General features: G+C 42.1%; 1 protein-coding gene across 1 annotated transcript in view; it reads right to left on the bottom strand.

The window, feature by feature from the left end:
- Window positions 1-631: 631 nt before the first annotated feature.
- The window catches only part of NUBPL (nucleotide binding protein like), a 39,037-nt gene continuing 16,127 nt past the window's right edge, over window positions 632-23,541 (bottom strand). Inside the window, exons 6-11 of the mRNA XM_040411257.1 lie at window positions 11,362-11,452; window positions 11,188-11,281; window positions 8,016-8,101; window positions 6,747-6,867; window positions 2,336-2,418; window positions 632-1,687 (exon numbers count right to left, since the gene is read on the bottom strand). Of these exons, the coding sequence (XP_040267191.1) occupies window positions 1,634-1,687; window positions 2,336-2,418; window positions 6,747-6,867; window positions 8,016-8,101; window positions 11,188-11,281; window positions 11,362-11,452 (529 nt within the window). The 3' untranslated portion in view covers window positions 632-1,633. The remainder of the gene's footprint in view (window positions 1,688-2,335; window positions 2,419-6,746; window positions 6,868-8,015; window positions 8,102-11,187; window positions 11,282-11,361; window positions 11,453-23,541) is intronic.

The raw sequence follows: 23,541 nt of genomic DNA, 5'->3' as shown, positions 1-23,541 counted from the left end.
AGGAGACAACATTAGGCGAAGATGATTACTGTGGTTCTCTCCTGCGGTAGCATCCTTTCCTCTAAAGAGGCCTTTTTGGACTCTTGTTCTGCAGACAACTTTCTGCATCAGGGCTTAAGTACTTGATACCACAAATGCACTGTATGCCTGGAGAAGTCTGACTGTGGCTTCAGTTAAAGGTATACCTCTTCCTGAACCAATTCTGTACTCTACAGTGCCCAAGGAAATCCAGGTGGTGGTTCTGCACAAGGCAAAGATCTCTATTTTCTCCCAAATCTTTTAGTTCTCTACTGCTAGGATTGCCTTAGATATGACTCCATGCTCCTGTCAGCAATCAGAACACTAGACAAGGTTTGCAATGGAGGTCTCTATGCCAGTCAAACAGGCCATCTAATGTTTATCCTGTCTAGAGGCCTCAATCCCTCAATGCACTACCTCCTAACATCAAATATGCAGATCTATTCGACAAGGAGGCAAAAAACACTCTTCTAAACCACAGGCCCTATGACTGTCCCACTGACCTTCTAAGATAAAGTGCAACATGGATCAGCTCACCTGCATACAGTAGTATAATGGTGATGAAAACAGGGCTGACTTCCAGGCAAAGTGATCTATATGAATAGTTGCTCAGCACTGACATAAGTCTTTATTAATTCCTGGACACAAGGATAAAAACATTGCTGACACATTTCGAGTGGCAAGACCGCTCTTACTTAGAGCAAAATGTATTACAGTAAATACAGCTGAACAGGAAAATGAGGAGACACTTCAGGATGGGAACCAGGTGGAAGACGGTGGCATCAGTGGAGCCAGGGATGGGTAAGTACTATGTAAAAGACCTTCTTTTCAAAAGGTTAGTAACATCTTCCAAAGGATTAAGTGAAATGCCTGTAGAACCCATTTAAATGATTATATACATATACTTTATCTGGAGGGATATAATACACATTGCTACTTCTTTAAAAACAACATGCTTAAACAAAAGTACCACATATGCTACCAGGGCCCAACATTGTTTATCTTGAAGTATTGTGGTTTTGGAAACTGAGACATTGTACAACTATGTTAAGTATTTTATTAATAAATATATTTTAGGTTTTATATTATTATGGTGTTTATGCCTAGAGAGCCAAGCGTTTCTTGCCGTAGGAAATGGTAGAAAAAGGCGCTTAATCTGCAAGAGTCCTTATCAAATAGATAATTGAATTATGCTTCTCCAGATTTTACTCTTCTTGAGCTTGTCATGCAGCAGCCTACCAACAAAAATCATAAAAAAATGTATTTTACCATGTGTCCAATAAGGTAACTACATAGTATCAAAGGTGGCAAATATGGATTTACTCCCTCGTTTTCTATTAACAAGTTAGTATACACTTCAATTTGGCCAAATGGCATAACAAATAATTTGTAAACATAGTGTGAATAAACCATGAAAGTCACAGAGAACATGCCATTCATAAAAGTCTTCCTCACAACAGAATAAAACACACTCTTTTTGTGTACACCTTTTTGGATTCATATTCATTGTACATTCATTTTCTGTCCTGGTCTTCACTTGCTACAGCATCTTGCCTGCCGAGTACCTGATAGACATCTCTTTTTTGTAGATTTCCTTGATGAGGACATTTGACCATCAGTTGGAGATTCTTATGATTATTTCCTGCGCAATATCCACATACGCCTTGGCCTACGTTAAATAAACAAAAATATCAAGAAACAGAAAAGCACACCTTAATAATACAGGGTGGCCCACGAAAAAGTAGCCCATTTCCAGAAAATAGTATGACAAGATGAACAAGCAGGTGGATTGTTTCTTTGTGGGTTTTTTTCAATACCCACAAGTCACAAAAGATGCTGAAAGTGGTCCCTGTTTGCGTCTATGCATCTTTGGGCACATCGGATTATGTTGGCTGATACTGCTTGTGATGCTGCAGATAGTGAGTGTGATGTTCTCCTTGAGTTCATCCAGGGGATGTGGATTGTTAGTGTATACTTTTCTGTTTTAAATATCCCAACAGATAAAAATAGCACGTGGACAAGTCTGGGCAACGTGGTGGCCATAACCTTTTGCCCACAGTTCATGAACCCTAGTCAATGAGCTCCGTGAGATGCGGCATGTTGCCTTATCTCGTTGGAAAAATCAGGACATTTTTTCTTCTGCAGCATCACTGTTGAAGAGTTGCAAGCAGTATCTGCCAACATAATCTGACCTGCCCAAAGATGCATAGACGTGAACAGGGACCACTTGCTTGTTAATCTTGTCATACTAATCGCTGGAGGCTACTTTTTCGTGGGCCACCCTGTAGAAGGCGACCAGTTTTACCCAAATACTCACCTCACTACTCTCTGGATCAGACACAACTACTGGTTTGCCCAAGTCGCAGGTTTCTCTAATGTTAATATGCAAAGGAATGTCACCTGTATGAACATAGTAAAGTTTAATATGCTGTATATTGCTTTTTTGTACACATGCAAGATTAAAGTTGTTGCTTTTTTACCATTACTGCAATCATGGCTGATTCAAAAGAAATCCAAAAGCACACAGTGTCTTTTGTTTCTATAAAAAAAAAATTGTTTTACATAAAGTTATGGCCTTACAACTGTCCCATGCTGAAAACGGTTTTCAATTTGAGTTTTCCACAGTAATGTCCACCTGTGTTTAGAGGGAGTGATGGTCAGCATGCACATATTATTCCCATCTTCTTTGTGATCCCTGTATTACTTCCTGATTCCTGTAAAGAGCGTTCTCTGATGCTATAGTACTGATTTGCAGCGGTCTGTGTGTGTCGGCATGTAGTGGCAGTTCTATGGAACTGCAAGATGCAGAAGACTAAACCATATGCACTTCTTGGTTGTCTCGTAACAACCTCTCGGAGGTACTGTACTGCGTTCTACATTACCTGTGTCAGGTTTAAAGGGATGGGGACTGTACCCCTTCCTTTGCTGGCAATTGTGTCAGCTGCCATAAAGCACATACAAACAATTCACTGACCTGTCGCTGTAGACAACGCAAGCTGAAAGTATGTGCGTCCAATATGCCCCCAGGAGAAGTTTTTATAATTTAAAGAGAGTCTGTACAGATCTTCTCTCCAGGGCAGTAATAAGATGATGTACTCAGCATGCGCCGTAACTCTGGTACATGGCGAAGATACAAGATTAAGGGACCAGGAGAAAGCAGTATACAGACACCTGGCCCTGTCAATAAGGGTCCATTCACACATCAGTGTGTGTTTTGCGGATCCACGGATCCGCAAGACACGGACAGCGGCAATGTGCGTTCCGCATTTTGCAGCCCGCACATTGCCGGCACTAAGAGAATATGCCTATTCTTGTCCGCTATTGCGGACAAGAATAGGACATGTTCTATTTTTTTCAGGATCGGAATTGCGGACCCGGAAGTGCAGGTCCGCAATTCCGGATCGGGGCCGCACGACGTGCGGCCCCATAGAAATGTATGGGTCCGCAATTCCGTTCCGCAAAATGTGGATTGGAATTGCGGATGTGTGAATAGACCCTAAGCTAGAGAAAAGAGGGACTTACTGTAAAGAGAGACCGAACTTAGGTGCACAAAGGGGCTAGCTCTCACCCTCGGTGCACCAAACATGTCACTTGCATATTTGAAAAAAGTTTTCTGCAAAACGTGGCAATAGATTTCAGAAGGAAAGGTAATGATTTAAAAAGGTGTTGGCCACTATATATTACTAGCAGCACACGTGTGCAGCTAGGAATAAGTATCAGAAAAATTACTAGCACCAATGTACAATAGTTTAATATGAATAATTAATGTTTACATGCTGGCCACTGATTGAGGGTTCCATTCATCAGTGGCCTCTATTCATTTATACTGGAGACAGACAGAGGAACTAGCACGTGCTCAGTCCGTCTCCAGTGTAAATGAATGGAGGCCACTGATGGACAGAAGACCCCATCACTGGTCATTTTTGTAGCACAGTGACGACAAGCAGGTGAGTGGACCTGCATGTAAACATGAATTATTTATATTTAGCCTACTTTCACACTGGCGTTTTGGCTTTCCGTTTGTGAGATCCATTCAGGGCTCTCACAAGCGGTCCAAAACGGATCAGTTTTGCCCTAATGCATTCTGAATGGAAAAGGATCCGCTCCCAGTGCATCAGTTTGCCTCCGATCAGTCTCCATTCCCCTCTGGAGGCGGACACCAAAACACTGCCTGCAGCGTTTTGCTGTCCGCTTGACGAAACTGAGCCAAACTGATCCGTCCTGGCACAAAATGTAATTCAATGGGGGACGGGTCAATTTTCTCTGACTTTCTCTATTGAGAAAACTGATCTGTCTCCCATTGACTTTCAATAGAGTTCATGATGGACCCGGCTAGGCTATGTTACAGATAATACAAACGGATTCGTTGATGACGGATGCATGCGGTTGAATTACTGTAACGGATCCGCCCAAAACGCGAGTGTGAAAGTAGCCTAAACTATCGGACATTAGTGCTGATAGTTTAATAATGCTTATTACCAGCTGTTTCCAGCACGTGTAGCTAGCAAATAGAGGCCAACCCTGTATGCCAAATTGCTTATTTTAATACAATGTGGCAAACTCCATTAACCCCTTCAGGACACAGATTTTCAATTTTAATAAATTTTTCCAGTAACAAAGCAAGGGTTAACAGCCAAACAAAACTCAATATTTATTAGCCTGATTCTGTAGTTTACAGAAACACCCCATTTGTGATCATAAACTGCTGTATGGGCACACGGCAGGGCACAGAAGGAAAGGAACACCATATGGTTTTTGGAGGGCAGATTTCACTGGGATAATTTTAAGTTGCCATGTCACATTTGAAGACCCCCTGATGCACCCCTAGAGTAGAAACTCCAAATAAATTACCCCATTTTGGAAACTAGGGGATAAGGTTGCAGTTTTGTTGGTACTATTTTAGGGTACATATGATTTTTAGTTGCTTTATATTACACTTTTTGTGAGGCAAGGTAACAAAAAAAAATAGCTATTTTGGCACAGTTTTAATTTTTTGTTATTTACAATGTTCATCTGATAGGTAAGATCATGTGGTATTTTTATAGAGCAGGTTGTCACGGACGTGACAATACCAAATATTACATTTACATAATAAAGCATTTTTGGGTGACTGTCTTATGTAGGGGCTCATTTTTTTCAGAATGAGATGACTGTTTGATTGGTACTATTTTAGGGTGGATATGACTTTTTGATCCTTTGGTATTACACTTTTTGTGATGTCAGGTGACAAAAATTGGCTTTTTTTACACACTTTTTATTAATTTTTTTTATGGTGTCCACCTGAGGGGTTAGGCCATGTGATATTTTTATACAGCAGGTTCTTACGGACGTGGTGATACCTAATATGTATACTTTTATTTATTTATTTAAGTTTTACACAATAACAGCATTTTTTAAACAAAAAAATATCATGTTTTAGTGTCTCCATATTCTGAAAGCCATAGTTTATTTTTATTTTTTGAGCAACTGTCTTATGTAGGGGCTCATTTTTTGCGGGATGAGGGTTTGATCCCTGTTTCAATTCAGTACAATACATTCTGTATTGTACTGAATTGAACTGTCAGCGTCTTAGGCTACTTTCACACTGGCATTTTGGTTTCCGTTTGTGAGATCCGTTCAGGGCTCTCACAAGCGGTCCAAAATGGATCAGTTTTGCCCTTAATGCATTCTGAATGGATAAGGATCTGCTCAGAATGCATCAGTTTGGCTCCATTCCGCCTCCATAATGCTTTGGAGGCAGACACCAAAACGCTGCTGACACACAATGCAAGTCAATGGGGACGGATCCGTTTTCACTGACACAATCTGGCACAATAGAAAATTGATCTGTCCCCCATTGACTTTCAATAGTGTTCAAGACGGATCCGTTTTGGCTATGTTAAAGATAATACAAACTGATCTATCTGAACGGATGCAGGCGGTTGTATTATCTGAACGGATGAGTTTGTCCAGATCCATGACAGATCCGCACCAAACACGAGTGTGAAAGTAGCCTTACACAGTAAGACGCTGACAGTTGCCTAGGAGACCCAGCCCTCAGGCTGGATCTCCTGGGCTTCCGTAGCTGGCAGGCTTCAATGCCTGTCCAAGGCATTGGGGCTGCCATGGCAACCATCGGCCCCCTGCCAGCACAGCGCGGGGGGCCGATGGAAGGGGGCTCCCTCTGATTCTCTCTGTAAACCCCGCACGTGCCGCAGTCAACCGACTGCGGCATGTGAAAGGGTTAATCCTCCGGCATCACCGCATACATCGATGCCGGCGGATGCAGCAGGGGCCCGGCTATCAGTAACAGCCAGGCCCATGCTGCGGATGGGGCAGGTGCAGCTCCTGCACCGGCCCGATCACATCACGTACATGCACGTGGGAATGTGGTAAGGCACCACATTCCCTCACTTACATGTATGTGAAAATGCGGGAAAGGGTAAAAAATGTACAGTTATGTACCATAACATTCCAAAAATAATAAACATATTTTTCTTCTACATAGATACATTTCATAAATAAAATTAAAATTTAATTCATAAATATTTTTTTTTGCCTTCCTCTGGATCAACTTGCAGGATAACAGGCTGAACTGGATGGACGGATGTCTTTTTTCCGCCTTATAAACTATGTTACTATAATACATCCCTTTTCAAAGAACACTAAACCTAAAGTTCAGTTGTGTTCCTCCCTGGGCAGAGAAATGGCTGTGGATGATTATGGTTGAAAACTAGATGGTTTTGTACCTAAAATATCAAGTCCCATAGTAGCAGCAAGTTGCCTTGCCCCATCTGCTCCAAAGATATGGGTCTCATGTTCACATTTTGGACAACGAAAAACACTCATGTTCTGTACAAGGCCCAGCACCTGTTAAGAGAAAAAAAATCTATGTACAGCAAAGTAGTCAACATGTAAGGAAGAACTCCCTTCTGATTCTGGAGTGTAGCTTTTAGTCAACTGTAAATCCAAACTTCACAGGGGTCCCCCCTCCCTCACAGTAGCTGATCTGATTTCCATTTTGTTAGCATGTGCCAAATACATAGTTTCACATATGTAGCACACCTTCTGCTTATCTGATCTGTTCTAGAAACAAAACAAAAAGAAAGCGCCTGTCTTGGACAGGTCCGTTGGGTTTCCGTTATGGAGTCTGCCATCCTGCTGGACAAAATATGGCTGCATGCCTTGTCCTGCTTTTTTCTAGAATCTGCAACGGATGAACCCAAGTGTGCTGCCACACACTACGGATTTCTGATGCAGTTTTTGAAGCCAAAATCAGGAGTGGATCATAAAAGGATAGAAAGCATTATGAGCAAATACGACTTTGCCTCCTTTTCGAATCCACTCCTGGTCTTGGCTTCAAAAACTGAACATGTGGCAGCACCCTAACTGAATTTGCTAGCCTTACACGCAATACAGATAAAGACTGACAGCCCTGTTCAATTATCAAATGAATCGATGCCAGGAGGGAGAGAAGGCTTGGCGGCAGGTTAAAGGTTCAAGCAAAGTTTTTTTTAGTTTTTAGGCACAGTTCCAGTTTTACATTTCACCTAAATGGCTACATAATCTATGCAATTAAAACATCATCAATATACAAAAATGCATTAATTTGTTTAAGGAGTTTTCTGGCAGAAAGGAATTACAGTGTAAACTTCTGATAGAGCTGTGCCCCACCGCTGCCCACTCCCCCCCACTCTCTGTTTCCTGGTTCCAATGGTTACTTGTCCCCGAGTCTGAACATCATTGTTGGACCAAGTAGAAGAGAGTGGCGGAGCACCAAGCAGTGTCACTACGGGAGAGGCAGGAAAGTTGTGAGTTGAGTACTGTTTTTTATGATTCTATAGCACCAATAATTTCTTTGTGCTGGAAAACCCCTTTAATAAAAACTGGATTAAACCACAGTTTCAGAATGCAACTGGAACCTCCTCTGTTAAAGATGTAGCCAAATAAGTATCCATCAGTTTTCCTCCTCTATGATAAGGATAGAATAAGCAAGGCATAACAGAACTGCGACTTACAGGAACATTGACTTTCTGAAACATTTCAGCCCCCCTGCGAGCATCCAGCAATGCGATATCCTGAGGAGTTGAGACTATCACAGCCCCTGGGAAGATGAATCATTCAGTTATTCTGCTCCCACTCACTGACTGGAATGAGCCTCCTGCTAAGAACATGTAATGACCAACACTAAAGGCCATGGGGTGGAATCTGTTCTGTAATGATGCATGAAAACTCACGGCATGGTGATAGAACACAAACAGTTTAAGAAAAAAATGAAAAGAAGATTCATACAATTTGGAGAACGTTATAAAGAGAAGGTTGTAAATTTTGCAGTATAATCATACTGTTTCTCCGATAGATAGGAGGAGCAAGGGGGATCCGATAGTTAAAGATTGGGCAAAAAGACCGCTAACACACAAATAGGGAAGGTAGCAGGAACCAGGGATGACAGTCGATTGCCAAAAGTCTAACCAGATGAATGTCTAAATCGGTAGAGTAAGGCTAGGTTTCCAGGTTCAGGATTTTTATGCAGTTTTTGAAGCCAAAGCCAGGAGTGGATCATAGACAGAGTAAACATCTAAAGGAGAGGCTATGGGGAGACTGCCGTTTCCATGTGCCAGTCTTGATTCCTCTGCGCTGGATTAAGATGCAGCTAATTTATTAAGAGGAAAATGTCTTCTGAAAAGTGTAGAGAAGCTCAAAAAGTCAAATTTATGGCGCAAATAGCTTACTTAAAAGGAATCTGTCACCTATTTTGACCATATAAAACTGTTAACATAGCAATGTGGAATAAAGTACCTTCATTCCTGCATGTGTGCTCTTTCTTTTACTCAACTTTTCATTCAGATGAAAAAGCAATTTTTCTGATATGCTAATTAAGCCTCAAGGTGCCCAGAGGGGCGTTATTACTCTGCTCTAGTGCCCAGTAACGCCCCCCTGCAGTGCCCAGCCGGCCTCTCTTCCAAGCCCAGCACGCCTCCTAAGAAATAAATGTCCTCCCACATACTTGTCGAACAGCGCCCCCCCCTCCACTACCTCATTTAAATTTATTCACCCCACCATCCTTGCGTCCTCCTCTCTTGGCTTCCGAAATCCCACGCAGGCGCAGTATCGCTGAGTGCCTGTGCCTGTACGATACTCCGGCTCGTGAGGGCAACAGCCTCAATAGTGTCACAGGGCATGCGGTAGTGGAGGGGGCGGCACTGTTCGGCAAGTATGGGGAGGACATTTATTTCTTAGGAGGCGTGCTGGGCTTGGAAGAGAGGATGGCTGGGCACTGCAGGGGGGCGTTACTGGGCACTAGAGCAGAGTAATAACGCCCCTCTGGGCACCTTGAGGCTTAATTAGCATATCAGAAAAATCGCTTTTTCATCTGAATGAAAAGTTGAATAAAAGAAAGAGCACACATGCAGGAATGAAGGGACTTTATTCCACATTGCTATGTTAACAGTTTTATATGGTCAAAATAGGTGACAGATTCCCTTTAATGTCCCCATCTGTCTTCTCTCCCTTTTGAATCCACTCCTTGCTTTATCAGGAAAATGTGAAAACAGAAAACCAGCCTAATGATTGATGGTTTTCTTCCTGCCACCTCTCCTAAAGCTAAGCTATAAATAAAACAGCCCAATTGCCGGTTTAACCTTGGCTAATGATCAGTCAATCTGGACAGGTTATAAGTGGCACCAAGAATTTCCGAGGCAGCTGTGATGTGCAAGTGTTCAAAAATCAATTACTGGTTGTAAATACATTTTCCCCATCTTAAAAAACTGATCTCAGACAAAAATAGCTCAAACGGATGCCAAATGCGCATAACTGATGCACAGGATCCATTTCTTTTTTTTTTTTACAGGATCCAGTTTTCTTTTTGCTGTTCTTCTGATGGATCATCAGAATGGAAAAACAACAATGAAATCTCCCTTACTGATCTGTGCTCCCTGTTCTGTAGACTATACCACGTTCCAAATTATTATGCACATTTTATTTTCTCAGAATTTCTTAAACTGGTCAACCATTAGAGTATAAATGAAATTTCCCCATGAAAGTAATTTTTTTAAATGAAAAAAAATTCTAAAAGCTAATTATTCTGGTCATTTGTTGAACTTGCAGCATTAAGAGGTCACAGTTACTGAAATCAAAAGCTATTTCAATCGAAAACATCTTAACAGGTCAAGTTACATGTTATCATAGGACCCCTTCTTTGATATCACCTTCACAATTCTTGCATCCATTGAACTTGTGAGTTTTTGGAGAGTTTCTACTTAAATTTGATGTCAGAATAGCCTCCCAGAGCTGCTGTTCTCCCACCCTCATAGATCACAACTCCAGTGGGAATTCGGGCCGTTACCACAGCATGCAGCGTTTGTGTCCGGCCGAAAATCCGCTGGATCTCCGCCCAACCCCATTATACTTAAAATCTGTCACCAGGATAATTGCTATTGAACTAAAGCCATAGCCTAATAGCAGTAACTTATTTCCAGATGTGCCTTTGTTTTAGCAATTTTGTTTCTATCTTCTAAAAATCCAGTTTATTTGGTATGCAAATGAGCCCGTAAGGTGCCCAGAGGGGCGTCACTCTTGCAGGAAGGAGCCCAGACACGCCCCCTGCTAGTGCCCAAGCCCGCCCTTATGCAGAGCCCAAGCCCACCCCCTCCTACATCACATTCAAGTCATAACTCCGCCCCCCTTTCCCCTGCTGTATTGCGATTAAATCTTGTACATAGCAGTGCCTCCTTACTGGCTCATTTGCATACCAAATAAATGGGATTTTCAGAAGCTAAAAAACATCTATTGCCGATACAAAGGCACATCTGGAAATAAGGTACTAAGCCCTATTAGGCTACGGCAGGGAAGCCCAACCTGCAGCCCTCCAGCTGTTGCAAAACTACAACTCCCAGCATGCCAGGACAGCCTACAGCAGTGAATGATGGGAGTTGTATTTTTACAACAGCTGAAGGGCCGCAGGCTGAGCATCCCTGGGCTATGGATTTACTTCAATAGCGATTATCCTGGTGACAGATTTCCTTTAATGGGGTCGGCGGGCATTCCGTTGGCATCTGGCAGTGCCAGAACCGGTTAATTCAGCAGGCTGTTCTCTGCCGGGACAGCCTTCCAGAATTCACACCACAGGTGTGAAAGTAGCCTTAGGCAGTCATAAATGGATAAGCATTTTAGATTGTGCTTCACTCATACCAGAGATAGGGACATTCTGAGAGACGGACAGCTGCACATCTCCAGTTCCAGGTGGCATGTCTATAACCAGGTAATCCAACTGCCCCCAGTCTACCTGCTCAGAGACACAAATATTACTACAAGGAATCAATTACAACACCCAGCAATAGTGGTGATATATTTTCAGTGACCCACCTGTCTTAGTAATCGCTCAATTGCAGACATGACCATCAACCCTCTCCATACTATTGGATCAGTCTCTTCCACAAGGAAACCCATGGACATGCTGTCATAAAAGCACAGAAGAATCAGCTGCTGAACCGCTCTTGGTATGGGTATGATTTATTGTGTATGTATTAAATCCAATTAATCATTAACCTAACCTTCTATTACTTAATTAGTTTTTCTATTTTGACAGGAACAAAAACCATAAAAAAACATTAGTAAGTTGCACTAAAAATTCAGCAGCTGCTTATGCATTTTGAGCGCAGAATTAAAATGTAATACAACTTAAAGGGGTTCTCTCACTTCAGCAAATGGCAGTCATGTAGTCAATGTTAATGCACTTACTAATGTATTGTGATTGTCCATATTGCCTCCTCTGCCGTCTTGATTCATTTTTCCATCACATTATACACTGCTCATTTCCAGGGTTACGACCACCCTGCAGTCCAGCAGTGGTCACTGTACTTGCACACTATAGGAAAAAGCACCAGCCTATTTGAGCTCCCATGGTCCTGGCCACCAGTCTAGCACTGTTTCCTATAATGTGCAAGCATGACCACCGCTGATAGATTGCAGGGAGGTCATAACCATGGAAACGAGCAGGGTATAATGTGATGGAAAAATGAATCCAACCAGCAAAGGAGGCAATATGGACAATCACAATACATTAGTAAGTGACTTGTATTCACTTTCTCTACATGATAAATGCCTCTTGCTGAACTGAGACAAACCCTTTTAATGTATCTTCACCATTTGAGTACAAACATGTTCTTGGATAAAGCTGTACAAGCAAATACAACATAAACTGTTACAGCTAGCAAGCAATCCAACCTCATATTTACTAAAACACAGCCAATGCTATGCTTTGGGTGGAAATCCTTTTCATCCATTTAATAAAGGGATTGCCCCCACGAAAATATTCAGCATTTTTCAAATCAGCATCTGACAACCTTTGTAACTGCATGTAATTAGTTTAGGTACTGAGTTATTTAATAAAATGTATCTGCCACCTGCGGACTGCGCTTTTCTTTATTTCTCCATCCACTTCAGTAACATTGCTGAGATGGCACAAGTGCTCAATTCCATCCATCAACTGCCAGGAGCAATACTGCAATACTGCGCAAATTATAATGTACGTAGGGCACTGTACATGGGTCATACTACAGATCCTCAAAGAACATATCTTTTCGCTTTATCCAGACATTTTAGGGATACACATAAGGCACCATTCACACAACCATATTTTCGATCTGCATCTGAGCCTTATTTTCTGCGGATTAAGTGCAGACCCATTCATTTCAACGGGTCCACAAAAACTGCGGACAGAAATGTGTGTGCTGTCCAGATCCGTATGTCTATTCCACAGTCCGGCAATAAAGATAGAACATGTTCTATTCTTGTCCATTTTGTGGACAATAGTAGACATTGTTACTATGGATTCGCAAAAAACTGATGCAACACGGACGTCATCTGTATCTTTTGTAGATAGGCATTTTTGTGGACCGCAAAATACATATGGTTGTGTGAATGAATCCTAAGGATGATTTTTCTACATTATCATTCCAAGGTATTGAACCTGTATATAGACCAATCAGTGGGAGAGATTAGGTTTTATCCCAGCCCTAAACTGGATAGGACTACATGTACGTCTAATGAAACCTGCTGTGATGTGGTACACTGTGAGATGGACTTATCAAGGGAACTGAGTAATCCAGTGGCACTCTACTATATGTTTATATCATTAGCAGAAAGGGAAGTTCTAATACTGCTGTGCACTGCTCGCCAATAGTCATATGGGCTGTGCTGCAGTGGCGACTGCTCACTGTGCCCCCCTTGGTGTGTAAAGTTAGCGTGTAAAAGCAGGTGGTCAATGGAAAAACATCAATACTTCATTTTTTGAGCATTCAATTAATTGAAAATAACGATTAAACTGAAACAGGCTGTTTTTCAGCTGATCCAAATTTTAGGACCACATGCCTTTAAAAGGCCAAATCTGTGCAAAGATGTGGATTCATTGTCATTTTCTGTCAGGTAGTCACACAATGTAATGGCAAAGGCAAAAAAAAATATCCCTTTTTGAACGTGGTTGGGTTGTTGAACTGCATAAGCAGGGTCTCTCCCAGCGCGCCATCGCTGCTGAGGTGGGACGCAGTAAGACAGTCATTTGGAATTTCTTAAATGATCCTGAGGGTTATGGAACAAAAAAGTCAAGTGGAAGACCCAACAAAAATGTCATCAGCATTGAGCCGGAGGATCCAATTGGCTGTCCGTCAAGACACTGGACGATCCTCAACCCAAATTAAGGCCCTTAATGGTGCTGACTGCAGCCCCATAACCATCAGACGGCATCTGAGACTGAAGGGCTTCAAAAACAAAAAAACGTCTTCAAAGACCTCGTCTCCTTGAACGCCACAGAACTGCTCGTTTGGACTTTGCAAGAGAGCACCAAACATGGGACATTCAAAAGGTGGAAGAAAGTTTTATTATCTGATGAGAAAAAATTTAACCTTGATGGTCCTGATAGTTTCCAACGTTACTGGCATGACAAGCAGATCCCACCTGAGATGTTTTCTACGCGCCACAGTGGAGGGGGTGCCATAATGGTCTGGGGTGCTTTTTCCTTCAGTGGAACAATGGAGCTTCAGGAAGTGCAGGGGCGTCAAACGGCCGCTGGCTATGTCCAGATGTTGCAGAGAGCATTCCTCATGACTGAGGGCCCTCGTCTGTGTGGTAACGACTGGGTTTTTCAACAGGACAACACTACAGTACACAATGCCCGCAGGACAAGGGACTTCTTCCAGGAGAATAACATCACTCTTTTGGCCCATCCTGCGTGTTCCTCTGATCTAAATCCAATTGAGAACCTTTGGGGATGGATGGCAAGGGAAGTTAACAAAAATGGACAACAGTTCCAGACAGTAGATGGCCTTCGTGCGGCCGTCTTCTCCACTTGGAGAAATGTTCCCACTCACCTCACGGAAACGCTTGCATCAAGCATGCCGAAACAAATTTTTGAAGTGATAAACAATAACGGCGGAGCTACTCATTACTGAGTTCATGTTTGGAAGTTGGATTTCTGTTTGGGGGGGGGGGGGGTGGGCATAGTTTTTTTTGGAGGTGTGGTCCTAAACTTTTGATCAGCTGAAAAACAGCCCGTTTCAGTTTATTCATTGTTTTCATTAAATTGAATGCTCAAAAAATGTTTTGTCTCACTCTCATTTCTTCTTGTTGCATGTTGAAGCTCTACTTGGAACCTTGTTAAGAGCCAGCCATGCTAAATATGATTTTTTTCCATTTTTCAAGTGGTCTTAAACTTTTGATCAGGACTGTATGTGGAAGCAGGGTCATATTAACCCCTTCAGTACAGAGCCACTTTTCACCTTAACCCTTTGGATACCAGAGGTTTTTTTCGTTTTTGCGTTTTCATTTTTATTCCTGTTTTTTCTGGAGCCATAACTTTTTTATTTTTCTGTTCACACATCCATATAATGGCTTGTTTTTTAAAAGGGGCAAGTCCTGAACGGAATGCTCTCCATTCAGAATGCATTAGGATAAAACTGATCAGTTCTTTTCCGGTATTGAGCTCCTGTGACGGACCTCAATACCGGAAAACAAAAAAGCTAGTGTGAAAGTACCCTTAGACAATTAAACCACATTTATTCATACAGGTGCAATATAAAATCTATGCAAAATATTTAATTGAACCAAAACATGATTAAAATTATGAGACACTAATCCTAAATTCACCAATATATTATCCCAATCATTTAATTTAATCATTGGGCAGTCGATTCCTTTTTGTCCAGGAGAACGTATATTATTTGATCGTGCTTTAAGTAAACATTTATAGAGTTGAATAATCTTAATCTTCTGTCCTGCATTCTCTATCAAATCATTCAAAAAAGTCAGTGTCTATCTCAAGAAAAAGTTTTTCCTTTATATGAGAGAGTGCTGAACGTAACTGAAAATATCTAAACCAAGATAAATTAAGTATATTTTCTCTTTGTGCTAACTCCAAAAACGGGAGTATAACCCCATTCTTAACCACCTGTGCAACATACAAAATATTATATTTTTGCCAGTACTGATCCCCAGCCAATTCATCTAAGGCCTGTAAATGATAATGATACCAATCATAGTGATAGTACTCCAGGTCTTAGTAAATAGCTTCGCCAGCCTATAGTCCTGTTGGAGATTAATGAATTGGCCAGATTCCAATAAAGTAAACATAGTGTCATCCGGAAATCTCCTCACCAAGGTTCTACAGAGAGGCAGGGCTCCAGACTAAAAAAAATATCAAGGAGCCATTGGCGCCAAATTGAAAATACATACTATAGCTGGGATGCTTAGGATCATGGGGTTTTCTAAGCTACAGCCCACGCAGTTTAAGGAGTTGTACACTCATTTCCATGACCTGTCAGACTAGCCAGATTCGCGTTGATGATCCCTAGGTTTTCATGAAGGGACTCAAGACAAGCAACAAAGGCTGGGGAGCAAATGAGCCGGGATCCAGCACTGGGCATCAGGCAAGTATGATCACCAACAAAGGTCCTGCCAGTCTGAGGTCCAGAAATTTGTGTATCCAAACCCTTTAAGGAGTAATTTTTATATTTTTCTTTAAGGGGTTTCAAACCAGTATTATTCTATATGTGACACAGAATGGGTTCAAAAAAACTATTTCCACTGCACTCCTTAAAAGGCCAATCACTTGAGAGTCGCCACTGCAACCAGTGACCACATCAGCAGGCATCACGTGTTGACGGGACCAGCATGACAGTGGGGGTGGGGGGAGGGCAGCTTTTTTTTTTTTTTTTTTACATTAAGAGAAAATATAACAGCTAAAAATGAGCTTTACTCTTTATTCTCAACCACTCTGCTTGCCGGTCAGTGAATGAAAACCTCTTGTTTGCTGTTGTTTCTTGAGGAAAGATTGCCCATATTCTAGTGCTGCTCACTGTGTAACTGTGGCTGGACATGGACATTCAGTCTGTCAATGTCAACCTTAAAGGTTTCCATTCACTGCCAGCAAGCAGAGATGTAGGAAAGCTAGGGGACCTCCTCTGGCAGCTGAACTAGCCTGTACTTAACCCCTTATAGGCTGCTTCAGTGCCATTTTCCCTCTTTTTAACTCTACCACATGTCTTTGGCACAGAAAGGAGCAGTTAAGGGCTCTCTGCCCATCACCCCCGTGTCAGTAAGGAGCCGTGCACGGACATCGCCCTCCTTTTCTAGAAAGTGCGCAGTATAGGCGGCAATCTCTCCTTGTCAATTGGCGTGCCTTGGGACTGCTGAGCGAACCCCTAGGCCGGGGGAGTCCCACCGTTTCATCATTCTGCTAGCAGTAACACGGACTGACGGGAAGGTTGACATCCATCCGATTGCTATTCCCTATGTGGAAGTTAATACTGGTCTTGTAAAATAAGGGGAATAGATTAGATGATTTATGATCAGAAATGGTTACTAGTCTGTGCATTGATAGGATTGCGCTGGTTTCACACCAGAGTCTGTCTGCAGGAGCTCTGTACTGCCGGGGTCGCAGAGCATTATAGCGATTTATGATGCTATGTAACCCTTACAGTTCTGGAATGTATTGGATAACACTGACCGCATTAGGTCAGTGTTATCCAGTACATTCCAGACCTCTAAGGGTTACATAGCATCATAAATCAATATAATGCTATGCAACCCCGGCAGTGCTATGCAGACCAGGACAGCAGCGAGTGTTAAAGCAGCACAGCCGATGCTTATACTTGTTCTTACGGATCTCTGCCTTCTCCTTGTGACCCCATAAGGGCCCAGTCCTATAAAACACACTAATAAATCTGCATACGGGTGACTCGCCTCGTGTTATCAGCCGTGGACTGTGTGGCCCTAGTTGAAGTGTCTCCAGCAGCTCAGCGCCACAGCACAGACTCCACTCCAAAACTTGCCTGACTGCTGGAAGCGGGAGCACAAGCCACGCCCACCCTCTATGCCGGGTAATCTGAGGGGCGGGTCTTCACCCAGCAGACGGCTGCAGCGTGTCTCTGTCTACTGGATGAAAGCCTTTTTTTTCCATAGAGGCAGAGCAGCGAGCGGAGGGTCTAGGCGCAAATGGCGACAAGACTACAAAGTGTTGTCGCCATTTAGCAGTTCTAAGTCGCATTGGCGACCATTTTGGTCTCCATCTGGAGCCCTGAGAGGGCTTTTTCCCATTCACAAAATAACCATAACTCAGAAGCTAAGAAATAGCTCTTGAAACAGGGAAGGCTGATCCCTCTCTGTTCCATGGGCTTGTAGAAGTATTCCAACTTAAGCCTTAAGCGCTTTCTCCCCCATAGTAAGGCCTCATGCACACAACCGCTGTTTTGGGCCACATCCGAGCTTTTTGCGACTTGGATGCGGACGCATTCACTTTAATGGGGCCTCAAAAGATGCAGACAGCACTCCGTGTGCTATCCACATCCGTTGCTCCGTTCCGTGGTCCGCAAAAAAAAAAATATATAACCTGTCCTATTCTTGTCCGTTTTGCGGACAAGAATAGGCAGTAATATCAATGGCTGTCGGTGCCGTTCCGCAAATTGCAGAACGCACACGGACGCCATCTGTGTTTTATGGATCCGAAATTTGCAGACTGCAAAACACACAACGGTCGTGTGCATGAGGCCTAAATCATTAATAATTCTCTCAATTAATTTAAAGAACTTATCTTCAATCCATATTGGGAGATTCCCAAGGACAGAGTAATTGGGGCAAAATCACCATTTTCACCAAGGATAATCTGTTGGCTTTAGACAACGGAAGTCGGAGCCATATTGTTATCTTTGACCTCAATTTGCTTATCAATGGAATCAGCTTTAACTGTAAAAAATCTTCAGTCTTGGGAGATACTATCAAACCCAAATATTCAAATGAGTCAGAGATCTTAAAAGATACTTGAAGACACCTCACTGAGTTCTAGTCTATCTAGGGGCATAAAAGGAGTTAACAGTTTGAAAAAGTTTAGGGAGTGTAGTGTTAGTTTGTAGAATATAGAATAAGACATCATCAGCATATAAAGAAATACGATCTTCTACTCCTGATATCCCAAACCCTTCAATCTGGGGATCCTGTCTAACCCTAGCAGCAAGAGGCTCAATATAAATATCAAATAATAATGGAGAAAGTGGACATTCTTGACGAGTATCTCTATTCAAAGAAATACTCCTAGTCAGGATCCCATTGATTTTCAATCTCTCCTTAGGGGATTTATACAAAAGCCTAACCATGTTTATAAACCTAATACCAAAGCCTATCTTCTCTAACACCCTCCAGAGGAATCCCCACTTCACCCTGTCAAAGGCCTTAGAGGCATCTAAGGACAGGATGGAGCGAGAGACCCCCGGGAGGACTATATATTGACAAACAGGCGATGCAGATTGTAACTCATTACATTGCCCTTATTCGGAATAAATCCATTTTGGTCAGGATGTATAATTGATGGAATAACCTTAGCCAACCTCGTAGTAAGAATCCTTGAAAGAAGATTAACCCTTTCATGACCAAGGGTCATTTATGCCCCAGTGTCCAGGTCAAAATTTATAAATCTGACATGCGTCACTTTATGTTGTAATAGCTTTGGAACACTTTTATTTATCCAAGCCATTCTGAGATTGTTTTCTCGTGACACATTGTACTTCATGATAGTCATAAATTTGAGTCAATATATTTCACATTTATTTATGAAAAAATCCCAAATTTACCAAAAATTTAAAAAAAATTCACAATTTTCTAAATTTACATTTCTCTGCTTCTAAAACAGAAAGTCATACCTAATAAAATATTACTTAACATTTCCCATATGTCTACTTTATGTTGGCATCATTTTGGAAATGGCATTTTATTGTTTTAGGACGTTAGAAGGCTTAGAAGTTTAGAAGCAGTTCTTAAAATTTTGAAGAAAATTTCCAAAACCCACTTTTTAAGGACCAGTTCAGGTCTAAAGTCACTTTGTGGGGCCTACATAGTGGATACCCCCATAAATGACTCCATTGTAGAAACTACACCCCTCAAGTAACTCAAAACTGATTTTACAAACTTTGTTAACCCTTTAGGTGTTCCACAAGGATTAAAGGAAAATGAAGATGAAATTTCTAAATGTCACTTTTTTGGCAGATTTTCCATTTTATAAAAAAAAAAAATTCTTTAACACATTGAGGGTTAACAGCCAAACAAAACTCAATATTTATTACCCTGATTCTGCGGTTTACAGAAACACCCCACATGTGGTTGTTAACTGATGTAAGGTCACACGGCAGGGCGCAGAACGAAAGGAATGCCATATGGTTTTGCCTTGTCCCATTTAAAGCCCCCCTGATGCACCCATACAGTTGAAACTCCCAAAAAGTGACCCTATTTTAGAAACGAGGGGAGAAGGTGCCAGTTTTATTGGTACTATTTTGGGGTACATATGATTTTTAATTGCTTTATATTAAGTTTTTTGTGAGGCAAGGTAACCGAATAATGGCACCGTTTTTTTTTTTACAAGATTCATCTGACAGGGTAGATCATGTGCTATTTATATAGAGCAGGTTGTTATGGACACAATGATATCAAATATGTCTACTTTCTTTGTTGGTTTGTTTCAGTTTTACATAATGAAGCATTTTTGAAAAAGAAATTATGTTTTTGTGTGTCCATTTTCTGAACGCCATATGTTTTTTATTTTTCTGCCGATCGTCTTGTGCAGGGGCTCGTTTTTTGAGGTTGAGGTTTTTATTGGTACCATTTTTGGGTACATAGGATTTTTTGATCATTCATTATTACACTTTATAGGGCAAGGTGACCAAAAAATTGTCTGTTTTGGAACAGTTTTTATTTATTTATTTTTACAGCGTTTATCTGAGGGGTTGGGTCATGTGACCGTTTTATAGAGCAGATCGTTACGGACGTGGCAATACCTAATATGTATACTTTTTTTTATTTATTTAAGTTTTACACAATAATAGCATTTCTGAAACCAAAAAAATTATGTTTTAGTGTCTCCATAGTCTGAGAGCCATAGATTTTTTATTTTTTGGGCGATTGTCTTAAATAGGGTATCATTTTTTGCGGGATGAGGTGACTGCTTGATTGGTACTATTTTGGGGGTCATAAGCCTTTTTGATCGCTTGCTGTTGCACATTTTGTGATGCTTTTTTTACACCGTTTTTTTTTTTTTATGGTGTTTATCGGACGGTGTCTATCATGTGATATATTTATAGAGACGGTCGGTACAGACGCAGTGATACCTAATATGTGTTGTTTTTTTAAAATTTTTATAGGAAAAAGCAATTTTTTTAATTTTACATTTTTATTTATTTATTTATTTTTTACTTTTATTATTTTCACTTTTCTTTTTTTAGCAAGTCCCTCTTGGATCTTGAAGATCCAGTGTGGCTGATGGCTGTACTATACTTTGCAATGCTCCTGCATTGCAAAGTATAATACAATCAGATGCCCTGTAGGTGGCAACAGCGGACGCTTTTGCAAAGCGTCCGGCTGCAATCGCAGCGCGGCAGCCCCGATGGTGGAGAGAGGGAGCCCCCTCCCTCTATTAACCCCATGGATGCCGTTGCCGTGGCATCTATGGGGTTACAGCAAAGTGTCAGCATAGAGCTGACACTCTCTGCTGATGGCGGCGGCTCAGGAATGGAGCCGTTGCCATCACACACAGCAGGGGGACCGCATCGGGGGCAGGGTGCAGCGCTGGAAAGGGGGGGGGGATTCGGCCGCCAACATTGAGGGAGGCTGGGGAAGGACTAATGTATGGGGCGGGGAGAGGGCGGACCGCATCAGGGCAGGAGGCAGGAGATGAGCGCAGGAGGCAGGAGAGGGGCACAGAGGAGCACCAAGGGCTTAGAGGGGCACAGATCGGGGGGCATGAGGAACACTACCTGATTTCAGGCTCTGATCTGCAGAGCGCAGATCAGAGCCTGAAACCGGCATTTTTTTTACTGCCGCGATCCGATTTGGTTAGTCTATGCAGACGAACCAATTGGATCGATTGCCGGCAAGGGGCCACTCTGATTGGTCCCTTGCCGGCATTACTGAACTGTATGCTGTCCGTGACAGCAGCAGGGCAGGGGCAGAAGCTTTAATCCAAGCGCTTTGCAGCGCTTGGATTAAAGAGCTGGTTTGACGTTTATAGACGTGATAGCTGCACGGGGCATGTGCAAATATCACGTATATAAACGGATTGCAGTCGGGAAGGGGTTAACATCCGTATTTAAAAGAGAGATCGGCCTATATGACCCAATATCTAAAGGGTCCTTGCCTTTTTTCAATATTGCTATTATTACAGCTTCTGTCATTGATTCCGGGAGGCTACCGTCCTTTAGTGACTCAGTGAATACCTTCAAAAGACTAGGGAGAATAACCTCCCTATATTTGCTATAAAATTCATATGGGAATCCATCCAATCCAGGAGAAGAGTTTCCCACACAAGCCTTTATTGCAGCCTCTAGCTCCTGAAGGGAGAACTCGGCCTCAAGAGAATCTTTTTGTAAATCTGTAAGAACTGGAAGAGAGATGGAATCCAAATACATCAATCACTTCATCAGAAACATCATTATCTGATTTATATAATTCTGAAGAAATAATTCACAAAGGTTTCTTTAATACCATCCTGATCTTCAATAATTTTACCTTCGGACGAGCGAATACTAACTATGTCTCTTTTTTTGGTCCTGATTGAAAATCACCTTAGCCAACATTTTCCCTGGACGACCTGATTCAGAAAAATATTTTTGTCCCCTAAAAAGAGCCTTTGCTTGGCCTTGTCCATTTTCCCAATTTTCATTTGTTTGTTTTTTGTTCTAGACATTCTTGATGAATTCTTTTCTCTGCAAAGTTAGTTTTAGCTCTGTGTGTTGTAGGGATCTGCCCCAATGGTAGCCTTCAGATAAGAACACTGTAGCCTTTTAACGGTGAAAGCAAAGCAACTGTTGTCTTTTATTCTTGACAAAACAATAAGGCAGTAAACGGCAGTGACCGGCTTGCTCCAGCCGGCGTTAAAAACAAACAATAAAGTCCCGTATCTATAGTATCACACAGGTATGGTTTTGCACGGTACCATAACCCCACGGGTGTATGTGGAACTCGCTTTGTCCTCAGTCTTTCAGGCACAGAAACTCGAGCTCAGACTCTGATCCAACACAGCCCTCCACAGAGCTCCACAGTCAGAGAGGTAATCACCCCCACCTGAAACTGATGGCTGTTTGTTATAGGCCAGTCAAAACCTGGCCTGGAACGTGGGGAGTAGTCACCCACCCAGCACTATGTCTACTCCTAGTAAGAGTCGTCCCAGATCAGCTATTCACAGCTATACTAAATAAACAAAGTGTCAACGACCTAGTGCCGCTGACACATCTGAAAATACTGGTTCCGCCAGGAACCTCGGTGACACATATCTACCATCAACTGCATATTACAAAATTGTATAAGTTGCTCCCCCCCTCCCCCAAAAAAAATAACTATACCACAAGGATTTGTGAATTTACGTATCCCTTTGTAATGAAAGGTGTAGTTGTCTGAGCAAAAAATCCACATTGAGTATTATGGATATGGTTAGAGTAAGGCTACTTTTACACTAGCGTTTTAGTTTTCCGATAATGAGGTCATAGGGGCTAAATACCGGAAAAAACGCTTCAGTTTTGTCCCAATTCATTGTCAATGGGGACAAAACTAAACTGAACAGAATGGAATGCTCCAAAATGCATTCCGTTCCGTTTAGTTGTGTTCCCATGCCGGAGAGCAAACCGCAACATGTTGTAGTTTGCTTTCCGTCGTGGGATGCGGAGCAAGACGGATCCGGCATTACCCCAAATGCAAGTCAAGGGGACAGATCCGTTTGCCACAATAGAAAACGGATCCGTCCCTCATTGACTTTCAATGGAGTTCATGACGGAACTGCCTTGGCAATGTTAAAGATAATACAACCGGATCCGTTCATAACGGATGCAGATGGTTCTATTATCAGTAACGGAAGCGTTTTTGCTGAACCCTGCCAGATCCAGCAAAAATGCTGGTGTGAAAGTAGCTTAAGAATTTTCTAGTGTTGTGTCACATAATTTGCAGGTAGAATTTTGGTATGGATACAGTGCCAACATTACACTGGTGGCCACGTGGTGCCTGCCTCCCAATTTTCCTCTA

Source organism: Bufo bufo, chromosome 11 (genome assembly GCF_905171765.1).
Source record: "Bufo bufo chromosome 11, aBufBuf1.1, whole genome shotgun sequence".
NCBI lineage: Eukaryota > Metazoa > Chordata > Amphibia > Anura > Bufonidae > Bufo > Bufo bufo.
The sequence above is the reverse complement of the archived record's forward strand: the minus strand, read 5'-3'. Positions and strand labels throughout refer to the sequence as shown.